General features: G+C 47.4%; 1 protein-coding gene across 3 annotated transcripts in view; it reads left to right on the top strand.

Moving 5' to 3' along the window:
• Positions 1-20424, top strand: part of SUMF1 (sulfatase modifying factor 1) — a 277240-nt gene that overhangs the window by 160162 nt on the left and 96654 nt on the right. For 2 of the 3 annotated variants that reach the window (XM_074312230.1, XM_074312224.1), the window contains one exon: positions 2748-2906. The exons of the other annotated variant lie outside the window; for it this stretch is intronic. In XM_074312230.1, the coding sequence (XP_074168331.1) occupies positions 2748-2891 (144 nt within the window). In that variant the 3' untranslated portion in view covers positions 2892-2906. Of the gene's footprint in view, positions 1-2747; positions 2907-20424 lie in introns of those variants that run through there. 3 annotated transcript variants of the gene reach the window in all.

Raw genomic sequence — 20424 nt, 5'->3', positions numbered from 1 at the left:
CAGGAATAGTGTTCGTGAGAGGACCCACAGGGTCTGGGGTCTGTCCAGTGTGCCCTTGCCTTCTCTGCTGTTCCGTAAGCTGTGACCACTAGTCTCATGTGGCTATTTAAGTAAAAATAAATTAGAATTTTAAATCTACTTCCTCAGTCAAAATACCCATGCTTGAAGTACTCAAGAGCCCATGTGGCCAGTGGCTTTCGCATTGGAAAGCACAGATATAGAACGTTGAGACCACTGCGGAAAGTGTTATTGAACAGCAAGCACTGTGGTAGAGTAGCCAAGAGTTTCACATCTGGACTGCTTTTCAAAAAAAAAATATTTTCATTGAGTTGTGCTTTGATGTGTTGACAGTGGCCTATTCTAATGATGCGTCTTGAGTGTTATGTGTCAGACCCTGTTTTGAACACTTTTTATGAACTGACTCACTCATTACAGCAGTTCCACGAAGTAGGTGTCCTTCTCAGCTCCATTTTACGGGTGGGCACGTAGAGGCTCAGAGAGTTCAGTGACCTGCTCTGGCCTCCAGACGGGAAACAGTGCAGGTGGAATGTGAGTCTCCTCACTTTGGTGCCATCTCGTGCGGCTCTGCCATCCCCGTGGAGCTGCCTGGGAATTTGTTCTCGGGATCTGAGGGGTGACTAGTACTTTCATCACTTCCTATTCACGTCCATTCCTCCTGGCCGTGGCTCTTCTTGTCATTTCTGTGACTACAGCGATGCAGTGCGATTCTGATGCCGAGCGCCTAGAGTTAGCAATCCCCAAACAGACTGCCCTCACTTCTGACACGTCACAGTTTCGGGTGCCCCCAGACCACCCACACTGCTGACCATGTGGATACCAATTTGGGGGTGCCTGTGACTCAGGTCTGGTAATTTGCTAGAACGACCCACAGGATGCAGGAAAGCACTGCAGTGATTACAGTTTTATATCAAGGCTGTTGATTGGGACCAGCCACATGAAGGGACGATTAGGGGCGGAAAGGAGGGTGCATCACCTCCCCACGCGTGGATGCGTTCACCACCCCCAAGCTTACTCAAGCGCTGGGGGTCAGTTTTTATTGGGGTTTCATGACATAGGCACAATGAACCGAATCACTGGCCTTGTGATTGAGCTTGGTCTTTACCCTCTTCTCCCTGGGGTGGGGCTGGCTCACAGCCTCAAGCTCTCATCCCTGGGTTGGTCTTTCCTGTGACCCATCCTCAGTTATTAGTGTAAATCAGGTCTGACGCCAGGGACTCCTGAGTAACAAAGCCACTCCCGTCACTGAGGAAATTCCAAGGACTTAGAGGTTATACCCAGGAACCAGGGACCAAGACCCAACAAATTCTTTACTGTGCACCAGCATGTATTTCTTTATCCTGCCTCAAGTCCTTTGTGAAATGAAATGGAGGATGTACGTGTGTGTGTGTGTGTGTATGTGTGTATAAATAGGAATGTAGACATTTTATGTATAGATGTATAAATACATATATATTTTAACATAGGTGCAAGTGCACTAGCAACCACAGTTTTCCAGCTGCCCAGACTAAAGATGGCCTCAGAAGTAGCTTGGTTTTACGCAGCTCTTATCTACCTGATGACGGTGCCGTGGTTGCCCAGCTGCTCAGTGGCTGAGGTGGCCCTGGACTCGGGGTTTTGAATCTCACGTTTAACACTCTCCTTGTCTTCACCACCTCCCGCTCCTCCTGTAACCTGAGCCCAATAAAGCACTGGCACCGCAGGCTTTGCTCACCACCTCGCTGGCCCTGGAAGCCGCAGGCTGCCCTCAGGAGACAACAATGGCCAGCGGCGAAGCTCAGTACAAACAGTATTTTTGTGCCTCCTGCCTTTGCACACGTCTGTTCCTTCTGCCGCAAATGTCGTTCTCACCCATTGGCTATTTCTGGATTGTTTTTAAACGTACTTGCTAAACCTCACCTCCTCGGTGAAGTCTTCACCGACCAGCTCTTCTCTCTTAAAGTTCTCTCTCCTTCCTCTGTGTTTTCACATTATTTAGAACATGCCTTTATCAGTGGTCGTTATCACACTGTATTTTAATTCTTTTCCCACACCTCCAACCTTAACAGAATTCTTGGTTTCCCTCTTGTTGCCCCTGAGCCTGTGGCCCTCGTCTTCCCAATCCAGACAGAGCATCATCAGTGACTCAGCTGCTCCACCTGAAAATCTAGGAGTCACGCGAGTCCCCTCTTGTTTTCCTCTTGCTCATCTAATGAGCAGCACGTCCTTTGGTTCGACAGCTTAAACATTTCCCAGAGCTCGTCTCTCCTACCTCCAAAGTCGTCCCTCTTCTTCCACTCTTGTTTTCTTTCCATCCGTTCTCCGTACAGTGGCCGGAGCTCTTTCAACGTGGAAAACAACTTTTGTTATTTCTGGCTGAAAATCCTCTGTTGGCTTCTTTCAGTGACATCAAATCCAGACTTCTTACTGTGCCTGGTGAGATCCTACATGATGTAGCCTCTTCCTCCTCCATTTTCCCCCAGGCTCCCTCCTTCGCGAGGTCCTGGTCTCTCTGGATTCCTTTCTATTTTCCACACACACCACGTTTGTTCCTGCCGCAGGGCCTCACCAGGTGTGGCTGGCTGTGTGAGTGTGGTGGGAAGAAGGAAGGTCGGGCTCTGTCCGTCTCCACGTTCTCCGTCAGCTTCCCCCAAACCACTCGAAGTCCACACAGAATCAAAGTAAAGAGAATTGGCTTGCTCCACCCATGTCGCGTCAAGATGAGTTCCTTGCTCTTTCCCTTCAAACAGGTCCACGCCGGGATCTTTAGGCTCATTGCCTCTCAAGCCTCGGTGAAAATGTCGTCTCCAGAGAGAGCCTTCCTCGATCCGTTTCAGCACCCTCCTGGCTCTGTGACATTACCTTGTTTTACTGAGTTTGATAGCACTCAATAAATTGTCATGTTTATTTAAAATTGTTGTCTGGCCTCCCTAGAAGACACACTCCAGGTCGCAGGAACCTCGTCTGTCGCGTACATTGCTCGTTTCCAGCACCCCAGCCAGAGTGGGCACAGAGGAGACCCGCAACCGCTGGAAGTAGCTGAGGGAATGAATACCCGCTGTCGTCTGCCCGAGGCTGGGCGCTCCCCGAAGCCAGGCCTTGTGACTTACTTGCTGGTGGCACCAGTAGCTCAGGGAGTTGTACAGGGAAGGAAGCCAGGAAAAGTCCATGAGTAATACTGAATAAAACTTGGCTTTTATCATTTGTTATCTGTGTGAACTTGGGCAAGTCCCTTAATGTCTTTTTTAAAAAGAATTTAAAAATTTCCATTACAGTTGACATACAATATGTTAGTTTCAGGTGTACAGCACAGTGAAGAGACGTTTATGTAGTTTACGCAGTGGTCACCCGGTGAGTACGTACTTATTATATTACAGTCGCATTGACTCTGTTCCCTGTGCTGTACTTTACAGCCCCGTGACTGTTTTTGTAACTGGCAATTTGTACTTAATCCCTTCACCTTTCCCCCCATTCTCCCAACCCCCCTTAACCTCTGTGAACCTCATTGTAATGCTCATTTCTTAGGGAGGTTGTCAAGATGAAAGTAGTCAGTGGATACTGTATTCTACAAATGCAGGGGACAGGTTGCTGTCATGGCCGCGTTTCTGCTGACTATGACAGCGGGGCTTGGCTTAACCGCGCGCTCCTCAGCAGTGCCTCAGCTCCGCCTCACGGGCCTCAGGCCTGAGATGCACCTCTGGTCAATTACCGAGGCCCGAAGGGTGTTACCGTGACCCCTGCTCCTGTAGTGCTCACAGTAATGCAGACCTACTTGGTGGCTCGGCGCCGTCCGCAGGCAAGTGGCTGCTGCCCACGCACCGGCCTTATTTCCCCTGTGCTGCTCGAGTGTCTCCACGAGCCATGCCATGTCGTTTCTCCAGCTAAATGATTAGCATCCAACTGTTCCTGTGTTTTAATGCCTGTGTTCAGTTAATTTAAGAAACGCTCCCAATAAGGATTCTTAGTTCATTTTAAAACTGTTTAAAGCTCAGAGAATACTTGTTATTAAAAAAGAAAGAAATCATTCAGCTCAGGGCCTTTTTTCAGGGTGGGACTAAGAATCTTGACAGATGTCGATGATTATTTGGCAAAGTGACATTTGAGTGTTGGTCTCTGATGCTGGGAAACACAACCCTGCAGAGCTGTGTTTGACAACACATCCCAAAGTGAGGGTGGGAAAAACGGATTCTGCAGATGCCCCCATGAAAGCAGTCCTTTTATAGAAGGCAGGAAGGTTGGAGATGATCTCAGTTTGAGGGAAGAGTGACTTTTAGACCATCCAAAGAATAGGAACGCCCTGGGAGGGCTGAAAGTGTGGAAGGTGTTACCCAGGTATCCAAAGGGTCCAGAGGATGAGGGAGAGCGTGGGGAGACAGTGTCAGTTTTCTCCCACCCTTTAGTTAGACATCCTGGTCTGGGATCCAGGGCTCCCTTCTGCCGTTCTGCTTTGCGTGTTTTAGCCTTTGCCATCACTTGCCTCATGTATCCCCTCATCTATTTCATCAGAGTCTGTGTGAGCTTAGCCAAGACCCTGTTTAGTGGGTACTGAGGAGCAAAGCACCATCTTGTTCTGGTAACATGCTGGCATATTTGTCAGGAATCCTCTGGGAATATCATTCCCAACCCCAAGGTGATGACGACTGCTAGTTTGGATTTCAGGCATTTTATGATACCTAAATTTTCACAGTTCCTCTGGAGTCACTTCCATACACAGCCGCCGACTGCCCAAGTGGACAAAGCCGGGAGCTGGGCCGGTGGGCGGTTGGCTACGGCTGATGACCCCTGTAGACACGTGCTGGTGTGGGGTGTTCAGGTTTCTCTCTGTCCCAATTCCAGGCTTCCCAAATTGGCTTTCCTACCTCTGTCCTGAGCTCCTGGCATAATAGGGTTGTAGCTTGTGCTTTATTCTAAGGGCGTTAGATGGATGATCCCACTTAATCCTCACAAACACTTTTTGAGATAATGGTCCGATTCACCTTGTTTTATACATAAAGAAAAGAAGACGCAGGGAGGTTAAGCAAATTAGCTGTGGTGAAAAGCACCAAGAGCAGACCCGACCCTGAATGGTTTATCCCCTTAACCACTGTGCATATAACATCAGATACATATGTATGCCTATTGTACTCTCATTAAACACATGCTTTGTTGACAAACTACTGCCCAGAATTCTGCCCTATATATAACTGAGGTTTTCTGGAGAGAGAAAACACGTGCATGAAAAAGTTTTATCATGAGGCGTCAAGGTCAATGTCAGTGCCAGACAGCAACATTGGGCTATCTCAGGGAAGTACGTGTGAAGGTCCAGGTGCGTGCTCAGAAGATCCTGTTAGATTAAAAGATTATTTTTGCCCTTGTGAGGTCTGGAGGAAGTTTAAGGCAACGACCAGTGGACACTAAATTCAAAACTATAAGAAATATATTAATAAGTTTCAACTATTGTTGCACAATCACTTCTGTCCACGTATGCTGTATTATCAGGGGTTGGTGAGTATAGATGTGTGATTATTCACACTTGCTGCACTGGAGGCAAGTTTGGTTTTCATTAATTGGGAAGCCCCCCAACAAAATTCTGTGCTCTTCAGTTTTAAGTCCCACAATTCGATTCGTTCATTCATTCATTCACTAAACACTTTCTGAGCATCTGTAATGTACCAGGCACTGGATGTTACATACCAGAAAACAGGGCGTAGTCTCTGGACTTAAGAACTTCCCAGTCTTCTGAATGAGGAAAAAAATAAATAAATAAAACATTTGAGCCAGAATTCAAATGTCTGAACAGGAAAATCAATATTTTAGAATAGCACGAGGTTTAAAATTTGCAAAGGTTTACTTAGGTGTTGCCTGCCATTAAAGATCATATATATCTGTATCTATATCTGTATCTGTATGTATATCTGTATGTATATCTGTATCTATATCTGTATCTGTATCTGTATCTGTATGTATATCTGTATCTATATCTTTGTCTATATATCTGTATCTGTATCTGTATCCGTATCTCTATCTCTATCTATCTCTCTCTCTCTCTATATGTATATTAGTCTGGAATAACCGTTACCTTTCAATGGCTGCAGTTTTTATGATCCTTTACTCTGAAGCCGCCTTCTCTCTGTGCTGACCCCAGCTGTCCGCTAAGCCTGCGCCCCTGGCTCAGCAGGTGCCTGTGGAGCACAGAAGACGTGAAAGCTGCTGCAGTAGTTGTTGGCCAGTAGTGTCTTGCATTAAGTAATCTACCAGCATATTTAGTTGTCATGAGATTCAAAGAAACAATGGAAAATAAAATAAGCCCATCATCATCTCCGGCAGCTGAACATCATTACTCACCATTATTGGTTGTTTCAAGTGCACATGCAAACATTTTGAACATATGAAAAAATGTTTTAGTGAGACGTGGTAGCAGATGATGTTCAGACGCTCCCTTTGAAGCTTCCACGGCAGGTTTCTCAGTCAGCCAGGACTGTGTCTCCTGAATTCTGTGTGCATCGTGATTTCTCTAGAGAAATCCATAGACTTTGTAAAAAGAGCATGGTATGTAAAACTACTAACAAAATTTTGCCAACAGAGTTTCCTCTGTTGACTGTACCTTATTTTAAACCACAGAGAAGTTTACAGAGCGTTTTACATGTGATTTTTAAACGCATATGAAAAAGTGCCTAGCTACTTTAAACCAGGGAAAATAGTGTGTGTGTTTTTTTGTGTGATAAATCCTAGAGAGGTGAAATTGGATATAATTAATTATGAGCTGAGAGCACAGAACATTAAAATTGAAGTGACCTTCAAAACCAACTCGAGACCGAGTCTCTCGCTCAGTGTGTGAATCTGCTCTCTTGCCTTTTTTCTCTACTGCCTGTTTGGGTGGGGTGTTCACTGCCTGTACGGCAGCCCATTGCTTTGTGGAGCACTGCAATGGGTGCAATTCTACCTTGAACCTATGTCATCTTTAACACCCTGAATTCTTTCAGTGCCAAAGAAGTGAGCCTGTAACACTTTTCTCTCTAATTACGGTAGTTCTAACTCTCAAGCTATGTGACGTCTGAATCAGCGATCTGCCATAAATACATTGAGATTATTATCTGGTGAGTGATATCAATTTTCCTCCTGTCTCTGAATTAGTCCTCTATTTGTTTACGTTACCAATTCAGTAGGAGTAATTATGTAACAAGAAAATGGTGCTGTCACTTTAAATAAACCGCTCAGCGACTAAAACATCAGAACTATAATTAGTGGCATCACTCACCGCTTCCATTTTAATACATAATGGAGAAGGGTATCATTAGGTTTTAATGAACTTGCTTTTGTTCTCACTGTATTATTGTTTTATTTCACTCTGGATGTGGTGACTTCACAACACCACTAAATGTCACTAAGCACCCTTATTTCATACCCGGGGGTTGCAGTGAATGGAACTACTTGCCTCTGACATCAGGCTGCCAGTTTCTAGTCTGTTTTTCAAAAGCAAACACAGTTCCTTCTCGTCCCTGGACTGGAGTGTCTGTCTAAGGCCGTTCGGCGAATTGCCAGGCCAGGGTGGGGTGCAGAGGCCCAACTGCGTTAAGGAGTTTCAAAGGAAAACCTTCTCCATCTAAGGCATGAAAAGAGTGGAAAAGGAGGAGTGAGAATGAGAGAGAGAGAGATTGGGAATGAGCTTGAGCATGGGGGAGTCGGGATGGCTGCATGGCAGAACACGGCCCCCTGAATTTATTAATATTCTAGCTCCTTGGGATCCGGAAGAATCCGTATGGTTTCATGGAAGCATATACATGTCTCATGTCCCAAATTCACCCTGTGAACTCAACTTTCTCTTTGCCGTGTGACAAAGGGTGGGGGGGAAGGGAACATCATATAACCAGATTTCGAACACTTTATTAATGGCTGTTACTTGGAAGTTACATTAGGTTTCTGAAGCACAGATCACTGACTCACGGCGCCCTGTAAACACCAGCAGAATAACCTCGGGCCCTTAAAGCATTTGCGAATAGCATGATCTCTTATTGTTTGAGAGAAGGAAAATGGCAATTCATTTGAGACTCCAAATTAACGCACACACCTCCCATCCACCCCACGCTCAGCCACACCTTGTGTCAGTATTTACACCTTGTTTTAACTGAAACTTGCGGAGCTCTGAAGAGCAAGACTACTGCAGGGGAATTTCTAGGGCAAACTAATATTTTCAGAGCCCAGGGCAAGGATACAAATGAGAGCCTACCTACCATATATCTAAATATTTAAAAGTTGTAAATCAGATGGAAAAGCTATTCAATAAGGTATGTTCTAGCCTCCTACATTAACAAATTCATATGATAATGACTTGGAAAGCTAGGTTCTGGACTCTGCAGAGTTTCATGCCAGATGTAGCAGCAGAGCCAGGCAGTGGCCTGTGCCCCTCCCACAACCCCACCTCCATTCCTGCGTGTGGACACTTGAGTCGCACCGTGGAGCTCACGCCATGCCCTCTGCAGACAGCAGCCTTCCTGGAAGCTGGCTCAAGGCCGTCTGAGCACAGAATTCTGGGGACCTGGACGCTGGAGCCAGGTCTAGGGGCAAGCTCATCCCTTGGGTCCTGGGGACTCTCTAAGGTATGGGTCTCAGGACAGGGGCCCCTCTTGCCTGAGTAGAAGGGGGTACTGGGAATCTTGCAAAATCATGGAGTTCTAACATTGGAAGAGAACTTGGAGATCGTTTAGTCCAAGGCCTTCATGTTGCAAACAAAGCAACTGAGATGCAGAGAGGTTATGTCACACCCCTAGCTAATGGCAGAACTCAGACTAGAGCTCAGAGCTCTCACCCTTTCCGCTCTGTCCAACGTTTCTACGTGCAGTGAGAGCCCCAGGTAAGTACAGTTTCCATTGCTTCTTCAGTTTGAGACTGTTGCTCAGGCAGTTGAGAGAAAGCCATGTTCCCTGGGATAACTGGTGATGTCACCTAGAAGCCTTGTGAGCAGAGGGTCCGTCCTGGCGTTGTGCTAACCAGGAATGAGGACGGATGGAGGCGGGAGCTGGGGGCTCCCTGGAGCAAAAGCTCTACATAAACGGAGCCGAGGAAACCATGAGGCGAAAGTGGTCCTTTTACCGAGAATAACTTAGAGGACCACACATGGGAGCACGACAGGAGAGCCTCTTGGTGGCGTGCCCGTCTTCTCTTCCGTTATTCTCTGTGTAGCAAGAAATTCCTGGGACATCTTCTGGGATGGGTAGCAGTTATTACATAAAACAGATTTTCACTCATCTTACTTGATTCTCTAACCTCCAGAACTAACCGACTGTATTACTAGGAAATGAATAAGTTTGTTTTTCCTTCTATACTCGAAGAGAAGTGTCTTAGCAACCACATGGGGAACCTAAGTTTGATTTCCACACTGGGTAACCATAATTTAATCCTGGCTAATAATAGCTAGTTATACAACTTCGGAAAATCACGGTTTTTCACTCATAGAGTGAGGGAGTTGGGCTCAATGTCTTGAGATGAAGAAAGTGGGCTCTGAAACCCACTCTTAGTGGTGTGACCTAGAGCAAGTCACATAATGTCTCTGAACTTCACTTTCCTCATCTGCAAAACACAGCTAATAATAATACCTACCTTGTAGCATTTTCTGAGGATTGAATGAGTCATACAAGGGAAGTGAAAGGCTGCCTGGGACTCAGGCATACCTAAAATTGGTATTACTCTTGGCTGGATTTTAGGCCCTGTTTTTGAGTATATACCTAGAAAACACACACGTAGATACTGCAGATATTACAAACTCCATGTGTGCAAAATCAAGCTTATCATCTTTTCCCCAAACCCACTTCTCCCCTTGTGTTATTAAACCTGATACCAACACCACCATTTACTAAGTTCCCCAAGCCAGAAATCTGGGATCATTTAGACTACTCTTTCCCCCCGTCTCTTAAGTCCAGTCAATCACTAAATATTGTGGACAGAGTTTTTCAAATACTTCAAATCAAATCAAGCTTTAGATATACTTTCCAGTCTGTCCGTCCCCCGCCCCCCGCCCCTTCCCGCGTTGCCACTGTCCTGTTTGAAGTCTGTTTCCTACAGAAACCTTCTAACTGGTTCCCTGCCTCCATTCTTGCCACGTTAAACCCGTCATTTTGCCTTTGGCATGCTCTTTCTAAAACACACATGTGATAACATTTCTCCCCCATTTTAATGTGCTTACAATGTAAAGTGTGCCTCCCTCAGCCTGGCACAAAGGATGCCCTGGTCTGACTACTATCCAGTTTCTTACCACACCTTCTGGCACCTCATGTTTCATACGTACAGACGAGCTTGCTTTCCCCCGGACTCATCATGTGTCTGAAATCAGATGTCTGCAGGGCTGTGCTGTCTCTGATGCTGGAGGGGGGTCCAGGTTCTTCTTGCATAGATGCTCATCTTCCATAGATGCCTGGCTCTGGCTCCGTGGCCCCTTCTCCTGCGTCTTCCCTTTGAGCTTGTCTGTCTGTGTCCAATTTCCCCTTTTTATAAGGACGCCAGTCATACTGGATTCAGACTCACCCTAATGACTTCATCTTACCTCGATCACCTGCAGGCTTCTCGTTCCAGAGGAAGCTGGGGTCACAGGTGGGACGTGAGCGGGACTTCAGTATCTTTTGGAGGGACGCGATTCGATCCCTAATGGATGGAGGTGGCAATGGGTTTGACAGCAGCTGTGCTCCATAAAATCTTCACACATGAACTTACCAGCCTTGCTGTCCCACTTGTTACAAAACGTAATATTTACCTCTGGGAAAGGGGCGCAGAGTTCTCTTTGCCTTACTTCAGTAAAAGAGACGCGTCACAATTTGCTAATATAGTTTTTCCCACAGGAGAAAGAGAGAAAAATTACTGTTTGTATAGCAAGTGTTAGGAGGGCTTCAAACTACGTACCAGCAGGGGTTTGACGAATGAGTGAGTTGTTGGCAGCGTCTAACCTGGGAGTTGGCACCCGGCACGTGCCCAGGAAGTGGGAGAGCGTCTGGAGTTGAAGTTCACTTCCATTCATGGGACCTGGCCACCCTGTGTCAGGTCCTGTGCGTCTGGCTCTGTGCTCAGTGCTTCACACTGTCTCACTGCACCCTCCCCGTGACCCCGGGTCCTGTCATATCTCCTTTCTGCAGGTGAAGCGGAGAGAGATGAAGTACCAGGTGACTTGCTAATGTCAGGACCAGAAAGTGACAAACATAGGATTTGAAGCCAGTCAAACTAGGTGGAACGCTCATTAAAATATTTTTCTTTTGAAGTGTAATATGCACACAGAAAAGTGTACGTACAGAGGGTGCCAAAAATGTATACACGTTTTAAGAAAGGAAAAAACTATATTAAAGTTACGCTGAAGGGAACCACTTTGAGCACCTCTGTAATTGCAGAAGTCAAACGTGACTCATATTCATCTTTTGTTATCTGTATATGTTGAATATTACAATTTTAATACAGTTTTTTTCCTTTCTTAAAATGACTATACATTTTTTTGGCATCCTCTGTATTATATGTGGAGAGAAAGCCCATCTGTTGAATCACTGTGCTCTTTTTATCTCCTCTGTAATTCGTTTGCTTGAAACTTCTTTTGACCACCAACTGCGCAACAGTTTAATGATGAGCAGTGGGACTAACCTCGCCCTGGGCAGAGCTTGTGCTTGAGGGCAGGGCTCCTTGTTGGCATTCAGATCCCAAAGGGCCCCGAACTCCATGCTGAGAGTTCCATATTCATCCTTGGGCAAATTGCTGTCATGAAAGGGTTTTAAGCAGGTTTGAGACATAATGAAATTGAAGTCTGTGCTTTGGGCAGGATTGGGACAGGAATAAGCAGAGGTTTCATCCATTGCTTCCCAAACCTGCCACTCAGAGGCTGTGCCCATGTTTGGAAAGGCGGCGTTCCTAACTCTTGTTACGAATCACCGTGTTGTGATTGAAGGGATAGTCTGCCTCACTGTAAATGTCCCAGAAGTAGAGGCTCTGGGTGTTGGATGATGGTCATTGCCAAATGCCCGAGATAGTTTCAAACCTCTGTGAGCACATCAGATACTCACGGGAGAGACTGTGCAGAACACGCGAGACGTGGTTCTCCATTGTTGGAACACTGTACTTACGCTCGGCTTTCCCGAAGCACGTGTGAACAGACGCCCGCGCTGCCTCTTCCCGTATCTACAACGGACTTACCAAGAGAGTCCATTTGGTGGCTCGTCATTCCCAGGAAATGCAAGCCAAGTCCCACGACCTGCTTCTCTGACCTTTCTGCTCCCTGCACAAGAAAGGAACAGGTGCACTGTCTGACTTGCCACTGCTGTTTGCTGTCCATCAAACCACCAGTGGTTCTGACAGTCCTCTGACTGGTATTTGGCCTCCACCGGTGATTCTCGGTACTGGCTTGTGTGTATTCCATGGTAGGGCCGTCTCAGAAGTGGAAAGAAAAGTATGGTCATTCACTCTTTAGAAGGCAATTCACAGAAAAATACAGGATGATGGCTCCATCGGAAGACTGATATTAGAAGTTAAGAAACAGCATTAAAGTGTACCATGTGCATTGGTCCCCATCATGATGTGAAGTGGTGGAGCCAAAAGAGCGGGGACGGGCAGTCGGGAAACCTGGGTGCTTGTTCTGACGGCGTCCGTTTAGACCTCGGCCAAGGAGGGCACATACCTCCCGGAGGCCTCCATTTCCTTCCATGCAGAGGAGCTGGAAGACTGTCTCTGTATAGAAATGTCTGAGCAAGTGAGTCCAAGAAAGGGGCCCTGGGATGTCAATATAGAAAAACAAAATGTCACTAAGGAAACCAAAGGAAGATCTTGTAATAGTTCTTTAAGGGACACATGGGTCACTAGGTAGATTTTAAGTCCTTATAAAAATCTTTATAAATTCCTTCCCCTCCCCTCCTTTCACCTCCCCTCCTTCCCTCTTTCCTTCTTTCTTTCCTCTCCCTCTCTCCCTCTCCCTCTCTCCTGATAAAGAGGACGTGCATGGAAAGGAACACTAAAACAAGGCAGGAAGGAGATTGAGATTGCTTTTGGTGTGATGAAAACAAGGAGAGAGAACTTGTGCTTGAGTGTTTTCCTTCTTCTGTTCAGTGAGCTAAGTGCCGTGGCCTGGCAGTCTCCTGAGAGGAAGGTGGTGGCTCCGTTTTCTTGGCGGAGAGGTAGACAATGCATTTTTCCAGGTGCTGCTTCGTTCAGTGCCTAGTGACTGGATACCAGACATTTGTAAGTGTTTGATCCACGCTGGGCATCCTCCCCCCTTCAGCTGACCCTCTTGAGCGAAACAATAGTTTTGCTTTCTTAGAGGACCAGCAGCGGGCTCTAACGTGATGAGTTTGCAGTTTTGTGACACAGGCCACAGTTTTCAGTTTTCTTCCACTACCTTTTAAAACCTTTATTTATATCTTCATTGTAACTTAGCACATTCTGCCTTGTATCTTTATGGCTATTTGTATAAACACCTGAACCACAATAAGCTCCTTAAAGGCAGAGACTGTGTTTTGGCCTCTTGGTAATTGTGAGGGAGGCCGAGTGTGGTACCTGGTACAGAGCGCGTGCTCCTGGGGTTGAGCTCAACTGGACTGAATCCCCCTGGGCTGCCTAGCAATTAGAGTGAGCTTAGATCAGACCAGTGTTTACCTGTAATCTGCTCAGCTTCCCCGCCCAGGTAGTGGGCAGGGCTACCAGCCCCAGAACGCACGAGTGCAGAGCAGGTGTGGGATGTGTGACTTAAAGATAGAGCTATTCCTGTGGGCTCAGTGCCCAGGAAGCTAAATAGGTTTTAGCTTGGTGACAGGACAATTCTGAAGCTTAGGTCTGTTGTAGCAAAAGCAAATCCTAGGTGCCTCTCTCACTTGTGTGGGAGGGACTTCAAATCCTGATGGCCTCGTGCTAGGAGAGGGACTTAGATAGAGAAATAGATGGAGATAAGAGGAGTGATACGGGAAACAGTCCTGGTGATGCGAGGAGAGCAGGGGGCAGAGAAGGTCCACGCGCCAGCACAGCAGGATGTCCCAGAAGCCAACTCCTGCCCTCCAGTTCTTTCTTGGCCAGTGATGCAGTGATTCTGAGAAAGTGACCCTGAGGATGAAATATCATATAACACTACAGAGAGAACTATTGATTGAAAACTGCTTTGGGGAAAGAGCAAATCACTTCTTCCTGCATGAAAGGGGCAGAGGGTGATGCTCAGTGTGCCGATATATACCGTGAGCCCACGGGTAACAATGGCCCACCTGGAAAGCAGCCTCGGCTCACTGCCTGGGCCTAACACTGCGAGGAGTGGGAGGAAAGGCAAGCTCCCCTGGCCTGAAATGCCACCAGCTCCAAGAACATGATGGCGCCCCAGGAGCTGGCCTCGCAGCATCACGTGAGGACACGGGGCTGGCAGTGTCTATGATGCTGGGCAACCTCCTACTGTTCTCTGAATCATCCGCATGATGTGACAAGACCAAATACCAAGCAGTTAAATAGGGTGGGCTCAGCTAAGTGCAAGGCGATGATTGACTCATGTCATAGCCCAGTAGGATGAAGGGTAAGACAGAAATTGGTCTCCAGACACTGGAGGATGCTTTAGTGCTCAAGGATGCAGGTGAATTGCGTCCAAGCTTCCTCTCTGGATCAACTTTGAAAAATGGGGAAGGCCCTGACGGTCGTGGTTTAGCGGTGGCGTGTATTGGCATGCGAAAACACATGCATTTTGTAATCAGTAGCATGAAGCGCTCAAGTTTGCCCTTAGTTAACTGGGAAAATCTCATACATTGATTTACTTCAAAATATTTATCGAGCATGTGTTCTGTGCTGGGCACTGTTCTATGCACTGAAGATGCGGTGAAGAACAAAACAGAAAGTGCCGCCTTCACGAGCCTTCTGCAGTAAATGCACGAGCATTAGTTAGGCGCTGACGGGTGCTGCCAAGTCAAAGAATGGGAGTGGCTGGAGAGAGGGGCTGTCCAGTGCTGGCAGGAGGTGAAGGGAGTTTGCATTCTCATTTCTCACAGCTGTGGCGCCTGTGCAAGTCTTCTCTCTGGGCCAAACCCTCTGGGCAATTCCCCTCACTGAATGGTGTGATGTTTCTGCAAGAAAAGGCGAGGGGACGCTGAGCGGACCACACCTGCAAATGTCCATGGTGGCGGAGTCCCACCTGCAAGCGACAGAGGCTGACTGGCTGGTTAGCATGATGGGGTTCTTTACATTAATGTTGGGGAACACACGGGTTTCTTGCAAAGCTGGGGACCAGGTTTGAAGCGGATCCCCAAATCCTGCCATTGAACTGGTCTGAAGAGCAAGCTGTGGCCGCTGCCAGTAAATCGTAAAATCTTAGAAGGTCCAGTTTGTGCAGCAGCTGTTTCTGCGCCACGGACGTGGCTTTTCAGTAACGAGCTGCTGCCAGGAGGAAAGGAGCAGCCCTCACCTTGTCCCTTCCGACTCTGAAGCTCCTCGGTGCGCGTCTGGCATGGGAGGCTCGTGTGCCCATGGCAAGGTGTTCTCTTCAAATAGCCTTTTTGAAGTTTGCCAACATAAAACTGAAAGGTTCATGTCCATTTCTCTGCTGAGTGTCAGAGGGCTTCTTTCCCTACCCGAGTTCTCAATGACTTCCCTGCTGACCCCACAGTAATTCTCAGAGAAGGGCTTACTGATGTTTCACTCGTGTATGGAAGAAAGCTATCATTTGGCTGTGTTCTGGGCTGCGCGTGTGGTGGGTGCCCAGCTCTTGGCAGGAGAGCGTTTCACCTTTCCTTTCCACGGTGCGGTTCTTAGAAAAGTCTACAGACCTGTTTTCCACAGCAATCAATCACATGACCAATAAGACAGTAGGCAATCAATAAATATGTTTTCGAACAGATGAATGGAGTCCTGGAAAGAGCCCAGCTTTGGGGACAGGTGGACTGAATTCTGTATCAGCTACTGCACAGAAATGTGACCTTCAACAACTCAATGAGTTGTTTATTTCCACCACAGCACTTGTCGTACTGATCAACTAGACTTGCATCGCCAGCCCCCACCCCAACCCCCGCCCCTGCAGTGCCTGCTTCTTTGCAAGTTGAGGGACTGGATGGATGATTGCTGTCCAGATTGCCCAATGCGGTGAGACCTTGGGCAAGTGTCTTAACCTAAGCTCCAGTTTTCTCGGTAGTAAGATGAGGACAGAACTTGACCTCTCTGCCCCCATCAGAGTTTTGAGGATCAATTGATTGTGATGTAACCCAACAGGGCCTCAAAAGAGCTTGCCTGGAGTATTTAGAAGACCGAGACTTGGCTAAGGACTAGGTTTTTGCTTAGCTTATGCCACACAACTAGCTGTTGGGTGGGAATTGCAAGCTAGCAGGATTTTAACCATCTATGGGGAAAAGGTAAGCTGGAGGAACAGGGACAGTTGTCAGGGAAAGAGACTAGGGATTCAGAGAGAATTCTAGAAATATTTCTTCTGTCTATCCATGAATCCATCATTAGCAGTGACATTATTCAGTGGTGATTTTGGAGTTGAGTTTCTGAGGTTTTGTTTGAGGGAGTGGGGACTGTGCAGAACCAACGATTGCTGTCCCTGGTCTCAGAACAGCCCCGGGCCACGGGAAACATTGGCCCAGCGAGGTGTAGACAGTTTGACTTACAGATGTGGATGTCATCTGTGATGAAACCCATCTCTGAGGGGGTTAGACACTGGATCACACACTGTCACTGCTGTTTTAGGAATTGGAACACCCTTGCAGACTGTCTGGCAAATGACCAAATGCCTTCTTGGATCCAGCCTTTCCTTCCCTTTCTCTCTCTTGCTGATTTATCCCAGGCAAGTTTGTAGAGGAGTCTGAGTTATTTTAAGCATTCAGCTTCTGCCTGTGTTCTCTGCACCGTCCCAATTTGGTGCTTCTGTATGATCCAGCTTTTACTCACCTTTATGGCCCATAGACTGGTCTCTGGAATGATATCAGCTGTTTAGGTATTTAGGTGAATTTCTATGATGAATGCTTGCCTTTTAATGACACTAATCCTTGAGTTAGGGAACAAAAGGCATTGTTTCCCATTAGCAGGGTTTCAGAAACCACCTAGCAAGTAGAGGGCAATTTTGAGGGCGACAGCTGCTAGGACTAGCTGGTTACCATGCTTCCACGGGAAGGTCAGCTGTGCCTGGAGTTGCTCAATTCCAGTCCCAGCGCATCTTTTCACAGGGCATAGAGGAGTGGTATCACTGTTGCTTCATTTTTTATGAAAAATAAAGTTGAGATAATTATAAGAGCAATTCCTACTCTATAGATATTTGTTTGGCAGTGGAATGCATTGCAGTCTTTTCAGTGAACCCGATTTCCAGAGGCTAAATTTTAAATGAGTTAAAGACATTCAAACGAAATCCACTGTTCTAAGCATGAGCCTGTTGAAGTGATGCATTTCCCATAGGCAGAGCCGGTAAGTAAGTGGTTCAGACGCAGCCTCACCTGAAGCAAGCAAACCTGGCCTCTCTCCATCACTACTTTGCTTCACTTCTTGGCACCAAGTAGGGCTGCAAACCCACAGCAAAGGAGCAATCCTGTATGTGGCGAACTTCCAGTCTTCCTCACCCCACATTGCAATCTTGGTACAATTTGGAGATGGTAGTTTATGGCCATCGATTTCGGTGTGGCCAAGTGGGGGATGGGTGGTCACGTCCTGTTTGGGGATTTTCAATACAACATCCACACTACATACTACTTTCCTTTAGAGAGAGAGATTTTAGTGCAAAATGAGGAAGAAATCCCTAACTGAGTGGCTCAGAGAGGGCCTGTGTCACCTCTAGAAGGCCTTCGCTCCCTGTTATGGCAGGTATTTCCTCACAGGCTCGGGAACAGTGTGGGGATGTGGTAGCGGGGTTTCCTGCAGTGAGCAGGGCTGCGCAAGGTGCCCTGGCAGTGTGTCTTCTCCCGAGGGGAGAGGATGAGGCCGTTGGTCACAGGAACCCTTGCAGCTCCGTCATGAAGACACCGTGATGGAGAGTCACAGGCTCCGCAGGCTCAGTGCTTCTCTCTTCCCCTCCAGCCTTAGGGGCGATGGCTGTTTCTTTAGTTGGGCACCAGATTAAGTCACTTATGAGTGCCACAGTGAGAAAGGGATAGGGCATCCTTAAGCACTGCAGTGAGAGTGCCACGTGGTGGAGGTTCTGCCTGTTCCCGAGGAACTCCCAAGGGGCCAGCCAGGTCAGGAAAGGTGGGTGACTAAGGGAACATGGGATTTCTCCCCCTCTGAGCTCAGGCCTCCCTCCTGCGGCAGACATTGGAGCACTGAGTGGAACGGAGGGTTGATGTTCGGCACTATGTCAGTTGTTATGTTTTTCCCCTTTCCTCTCTCCTTTTGACCTTACAGCGTGTAAGGTTGAATTTAGGGACGTCAGTGCACAGTCTGCGATTCCTGTCTGAGGGGCTTCCAAGCATGAGGTTTTGTGATTCCACGCAGTGGGTCTGTAGAGATCCAGGTGCAGGAGTTGCGACCCTTTAGCCCAGAGTTGGCAAACGTAGGCCCAGACTGCAGACCACACTCAGCTCACTGTCTGTGTTTGTAAATAAAGTTTTATTGGCACACAGCCAAGCCCTTTTATATACATTGCGGTTTCCTTCAAGCTGAAATGGCAGAGCTCCGCAGTTGCAGTAACGAGTGAATGGCCCTCAAAGGCTGAAACATGTACTGTCTTACCTTTTAAAGGAGACAGGTTGCTTACCCTCGCTCAAGGTGTGTGTGTGTGTGTGTGTGTGTGTGTGTGTGTGTGTGTGTGGAAGCGTGCATCTACTTCCCCACTTACACATGAAATGGCTTCCTGTAAGGAAGGAGTTTTCTAATGATTCTGGGAAATAAGCCTGAGCACTCTGACCCAGAAGATGGTTAGTTCTTGCTTCTCCACCCACTAAACTGAATCGAAGAACTTCTATTAAAAACAGGCCGTGAACCACTACTTATCACTATATCAAAGCTGTCAATAAAAATCAACCCCCATCTCTGGGGTGAGAAATTCTGCAAATGATTACGGGTTAAGAGAAAGATATTTATCTCATCGCTTGTCTCAACAGCAGCCTTTCTCTGCCTGATTAGCTGGGGTAGAATTTAATTCTGCGTTTGAAGATTCCAGATTAGATGAAAAGACATGTTTTCTTGGAGGAGTGGCAGGGAGCTGTGTGCAGATGCTGATATTAAACCTTGTGCTTCAACTTACTTTTAAAAAATGCTTTTTCTTTTTTTTTTTTTTAAGTGTTGCCAAAGGAGGCTTACATTTCATCCGACCTCAACGTCCCTGAGTAGAGCTGAGTGAGATTTCCTAGCATAGTGCAGAGCTGCTTATCCTGAGGTGAAAAAAAGTGTCGTTAGCTGATTCCTGCTGAGGCATCATGTTTCGAAGGCCTAATGGTTAGGCGGCGAAGTTGTGATCAGGGAAGGGGAATTATTGGTTATTATGGGGCTATTTCCACCTCTGATTGGGCTCCTTATTTGATGTGCTCGTTCTGCTGACTTGGCATGTAGGCAAAGGGGGCGGGAGCGCTGGCTGTTTTGATCTGTGTCCTGTGTCCCAGCTGTTAGATGGAAGCGCCTGCTTCCACGTGGCAGTAAGTCAGTCACTATATGTGGTCAGATGTACTAAGGCCATTTTTATGCGGGTTTGGCATGTAGCTTTTGTCATTGTCAAGAAGGCCAGAAAAAGGCTGTAAATTCTGTCAACAAATAACCGTTTAGGTGAGGCATTTATCGTCTCGGCTCTGGTACCAGCCCGCTGCCATCTGGATCGGGAAACTCCCGTTCTCTGTCTCAGATGCCTGTCCTGTGACAGGAAGGGGAGGCTGATGACTTCTGATCTGCCAAGAGGTGGTGCTGTGTAAGACTACCAGCTTTTCTCTTCCTCTTCTTCCTATGCTGGCAGTATTGATTCCACACGGAAGGCTGGAAAATGGCCGACTTCTTCACTCACTGGTCCCCCCACCCAGCTCCATCTTTCCTCAGACTGTAGCTCCCATTTCCCTCTTCTTCCTTCACCCATTCGTTAGTCTCTGGAAGCTTCCCACTTTGACTCCCTTCTCCATTCCCACCGTATCTCTTTATTTCACTGGGTTTTCACCACTGCCCCCTCCCTCCTGCCCCCGTCTATTTCTCTCCCCTCTGTCATGCTGCCCCTTTTCTGCAGGTGTGTTTTGAAATCCCCCCAGAGCACACTGGTGGTTGTCTCCTCTCGCAGTGCTGAGGTCCTCAGGTGAAATGCCCTCCCTGGCGTGGGTAGGCAGGATGCTACGTGTCCAAGGACCTGTGAAGGTCAAGGCCTGTCTGCTCAATAAAAGGAGCTTCACAGTGAGACCAATTCCACACAGCAGGGAGACCCAGTGGATTTCCCTTCTCTGGCAGCCTGTGGTGACGTCAGTCAGAACACGCTGCCCTGGAACTTGGACTCGGGGAGCTGGACTCCGGCAGGGTCTTTGTGATTGTGCCTGAAGGAGGAGGAGGGGAATGAGGGAGAGGTGAATGGTTGGAGCA

The sequence above is a fragment of the Rhinolophus sinicus genome, linkage group LG10 (assembly GCF_036562045.2).
Source record: "Rhinolophus sinicus isolate RSC01 linkage group LG10, ASM3656204v1, whole genome shotgun sequence".
NCBI lineage: Eukaryota > Metazoa > Chordata > Mammalia > Chiroptera > Rhinolophidae > Rhinolophus > Rhinolophus sinicus.
This window is presented reverse-complemented; position numbering and strand designations above follow the sequence as displayed.